Source organism: Aegilops tauschii, chromosome 7, assembly GCF_002575655.3.
Source record: "Aegilops tauschii subsp. strangulata cultivar AL8/78 chromosome 7, Aet v6.0, whole genome shotgun sequence".
In the NCBI taxonomy this organism is placed as follows: Eukaryota; Viridiplantae; Streptophyta; class Magnoliopsida; order Poales; family Poaceae; genus Aegilops; species Aegilops tauschii.
This window is the reverse complement of record NC_053041.3, coordinates 643,010,452-643,014,253: the sequence shown is the minus strand read 5'-3', so window position 1 is coordinate 643,014,253 and position 3,802 is coordinate 643,010,452. Positions and strand designations below refer to the sequence as shown.

At 54.7% G+C, this 3,802-nt stretch overlaps 1 protein-coding gene across 1 annotated transcript; it reads left to right on the top strand.

Annotated features, from left to right (window-relative positions):
- Positions 1-1,101: 1,101 nt before the first annotated feature.
- Positions 1,102-2,674, top strand: LOC109766624 (UDP-glycosyltransferase 89B2). Its single transcript, XM_020325394.3, has one exon. It carries the CDS (start codon positions 1,133-1,135, stop codon positions 2,579-2,581), a length of 1,449 nt encoding a protein of 482 aa, XP_020180983.1. The 5' UTR covers positions 1,102-1,132; the 3' UTR covers positions 2,582-2,674.
- The last annotated feature ends 1,128 nt before the right edge of the window (positions 2,675-3,802 follow it).

Genomic DNA, 3,802 nt, shown 5'->3' with positions numbered 1-3,802 from the left:
TTTGGTTAGACTGGTGGTGCGGGGAAACCACCCTCGCGGTGTCGTTCCCTATCTTATTTTCTTACTGTGGTAACCCAGAGATCTCTATCTTTGAGCTCTCTCTAAATAACTGGGATCTAGACCTTCGTAGGACGCTCTCTCCTGAAGAGTTGGAAGACTGGCATCGCCTTACTGCTTGCTTCCCCCTGCTCTCGGAGGAAGAGGACTCGGTTGTCTGGCCCCACTCTTCTTCTGGGCGCTTTTCGGTTAAGTCTGTCTATGCTAAACTTATTTCTGGCTCCCCTACGTCCAAGTTCAAATGCATCTGGAGTGCCCGTATCCCTCCTAAGATCAAAGTTTTTATGTGGCAAGCTTTTCGTGGGAAGCTTCCCGCGGCGGATCAAATTTCATGTGGTGCTGTATTTGATATTGGTTGCAAGTGAATTGGAATCCACTGTCCTTCGTGGACTTGCGGAGATTGGCCAGTGGCTTATCTGGGCCTTCTAAAAGGATCTTCTGGGTTGGGTTTGCAGCGATTTGTTGGTCGCTATGGACCACAAGAAACAAATTTACCATCGAACATATCTTCCCGGTTAATCCTGTTAGTTGCTTATTTAAAACTGGTGTATTTCTGTAGCAGTGGAGATTATTGATTAAAGAAGTGGACCACGAGACTTTCGACGCTATGGCATCCAAGATTCGGACCACGGCTTCCTCCTTGGCGCGTTGGAATCGGGTGGCTTCTTAAGTCAGCTTCCTTTTATCATTTCTTTTGAGGGCTGGCCTGCGTGCCATGACTGGCTTGATGGCCATGTATGCGAACTTATTATTCTGCTGCTCTACTACTTTGTTGGCTTGGTTGTGGGTTGTGACATTCTGCCTGGTGGCTTTATTAATAAAGTCGGGCGTATGCCTTTTCTTTAAAAAGAGTGAATTGTGTGTGCTCTGTGCGACCAGCCGAAATTTGGGCCGGTCGACCAACCTATCACTTGCCCAAAAAGAATATAGCCATCATGCAACTTGCCTCCTAAACGCATTATCTTCAGATTGCACGTATCTGAAAGATACTGTAAAAATCTGTTTAAAATTCTGCCCGTGTATCATGCGGACACTAGTTTATAGAATGCGGCAGCCTTGAAAATTGGTTGCTTGCATGCACCTGCCTGCCTGCCGTGCCATGGACTCGCTACCACGGACAAGAGCAGCAAGCTACGGCGATGGCACTGGCAAGCAGAAGCCACATGTGCTCGTCGTGCCGTACCCAGCGCAGGGCCACCTGCTACCGCTTCTCGACCTGGTGGTGCTGCTCGCCGGACGGGGGCTCGCGCTCACCGTCGCCGTCACGCCAGGCAACGTACGGCTCCTCGCCGCATTGCCGCCGTCCGTCGCCACTGTCGTGCTGCCGTTCCCATCCGGGCCTTTTCTCCCGGCCGGATGTGGCGAGAACACCAAGGACCTTCCGGCGGACCTCTTCCGGCCGTTCATGGCGTCGCTGGTGGCCCTCTCGGCGCCGCTCCTCGCCTGGTGCAAGGCCCAGCCCCGTCCCGTCACGTCCATTGTCTCCGATCTGTTCATGGGCTGGACGCGTCCGCTCGCCGACGAGCTCGGCGTGACGCACGTGGCCTTCTCGCCCACAAGCGTCCACTACCTCGCATTCACTCGCTCCCTCTGGCGCCGCATGCCGACGGGGCACGACGAAGACGGCGACGAGAGGGTGGTCTCCTTCCCGGAGCTGCCCGGCTCGCCTAACATCCCATGGCGCCGCCTGTCGTGGCTGTTCCGGATGCATGTGGTCGGCGATGAGGTCTCCGAGACGATCCGGCAGATCCTGCTGTGGAGTCTCGAGAGCTCCTGCTTCGTGGTCAACTCGTTCGCGGCTCTCGAGGGCGGCTGCTTCACGGACGCGCTGGCGGCCAACCGGGTGTTCATGGTGGGCCCGCTGTCGGAAGCCGCCGATGTGCGTGGCGGCGAGGAGGAGCCCGCGGAGGTGTGCGCGTGGCTGGACGCGTTCGGCGACGGCTCCGTCGTGTACATCAGCTTCGGGTCGCAGGAGGCGCTGTCGCCGGCTCAGGCGGCGTGCGTGGCCGAAGCTCTGAGGCTGAGCCCGACCGCCGCGTTCGTCTGGGTGGCGAGGAGCGGCACCGTCGTGCCCGAGGGGTTCGAGGCGGCCACGGCATCGCGCGGGAGGGTGATCCGGCGCTGGGCGCCGCAGCTGGACATCCTGCGCCACCGCGCCGTTGGGTGGACGCTCACACACTGCGGCTCGAACTCGGTGATGGAGTCGATCGCCGCTGGCGTGGGGATGCTCACGTGGCCGATGGCCGCCGACCAGTTCACAAACGCGTGGCTGCTTGCGGAGACCGGCGTGGCCGTGCCGGTGGCGGAGGGCGCCGACACCGTGCCCGACGTCGGGAAGGTGGCAACCGCCATCTCCACTGCTGTCGCGTCAAAAGAGGGGGAGTCCACGAGCAGGCGCGTGGTGGAGCTCGGTCGGAAGGCGGCAGCCGCGGTGGCAGTAGGGGGAACGTCGTACAATGATTTGGAAGAGTTGGTGTGTGCCCTAAGTGATGTCCACGTGGCATCATCATGCTCCGTTGAATAGTTTGTTTTCCATAATCTATGTATATATTTCACACCGACCACATCCTTCTCGGTTCCAAATAATTAATGTATCCATCCACCTTGTTTTTCTTCATTTATCTTCGGGGTGTGGCTAGGTCTCAATCGACTACTGAGATTTACTTAAACATTAGTCAAGTGACATAGTATATAAGTAGAAAAAAGAAAAAGTTAAAAATATAATTTTGCACGAATCTTCACGCAAGAACGAACGAATATGGCATCGATTGAGACATAACCAAGTCGCAGCCGGGACTTAGCAAAGCGATTATCTATAACCAAGTGTGCGCGGCTGGTTTGCTTATACATGTGTTTTAATTTTCATAAGGTCTATAGTGTGCAATTTAAACTATCAAATTTTATATGAATATCCTTTTCAGAAATTAGTAAGGGCATCTCCAAAGCTACCCCTAAAATGGGCAAATCATCCCTATGAAGACCACATTCGGACCAATCCACGGACAGGTGTTGGTACAGTGACAAAATGCGTCATGTACCCAATGGTGCACCCCACGGTCGGCCTGGATCAAGCTCAAGGAGGCATAAGAGATGTGTGCTACTATCCTCTTCGGTGGTGTTATGCAGATCTTCGTGAAGAAGAACATCAACAGGCAGATATATCAAGTAAAGCTTAGGGTTAGTGGTGGCATGTAGATCTTTGTCCAAAAGGCCTCCATGCCCATCCAGCACTCTCTAGACCAGCAAGTATCAAGCCAAGGCACCCAGCAACGACGATCGTCGGCAGAGACCCGAGAACGATCCCACCAAACAACGGCTATCCATAGCTATCGTGCACTTAGCAAGCCTTCGACAGCAAGCTACTGCCTCACATATGCATGCATGGCACATCGGTTCTGCGCTCACAGGGCTCCCGCGCCACGTGCCTGGTGGGTAGGGGCGCCAGGCGATGGACAAGACACAAGGGATTACTCACTCACCCACGCCTCCTGTGAGTATCACCAAGTTCGGTGTTGACAAGACAGGGGTCCGTTCCCGGAAGATAGAAGGCGATGACACATTGTTCCCACCTACTTGATCGGACCCAGACCACTTCCTTAGCCTCGAAGCCATCTATGGTATCCCTTGGAATATAAAATGAGGGCCAAGCGAGAGAGGAAGGGGGAAAAGAGGAGAAACACAAGAGTGAGCAGAGCAAGGTTGGACACTTGTTAGAACATAGGTAGGAGCACACTACGCTTTTCGT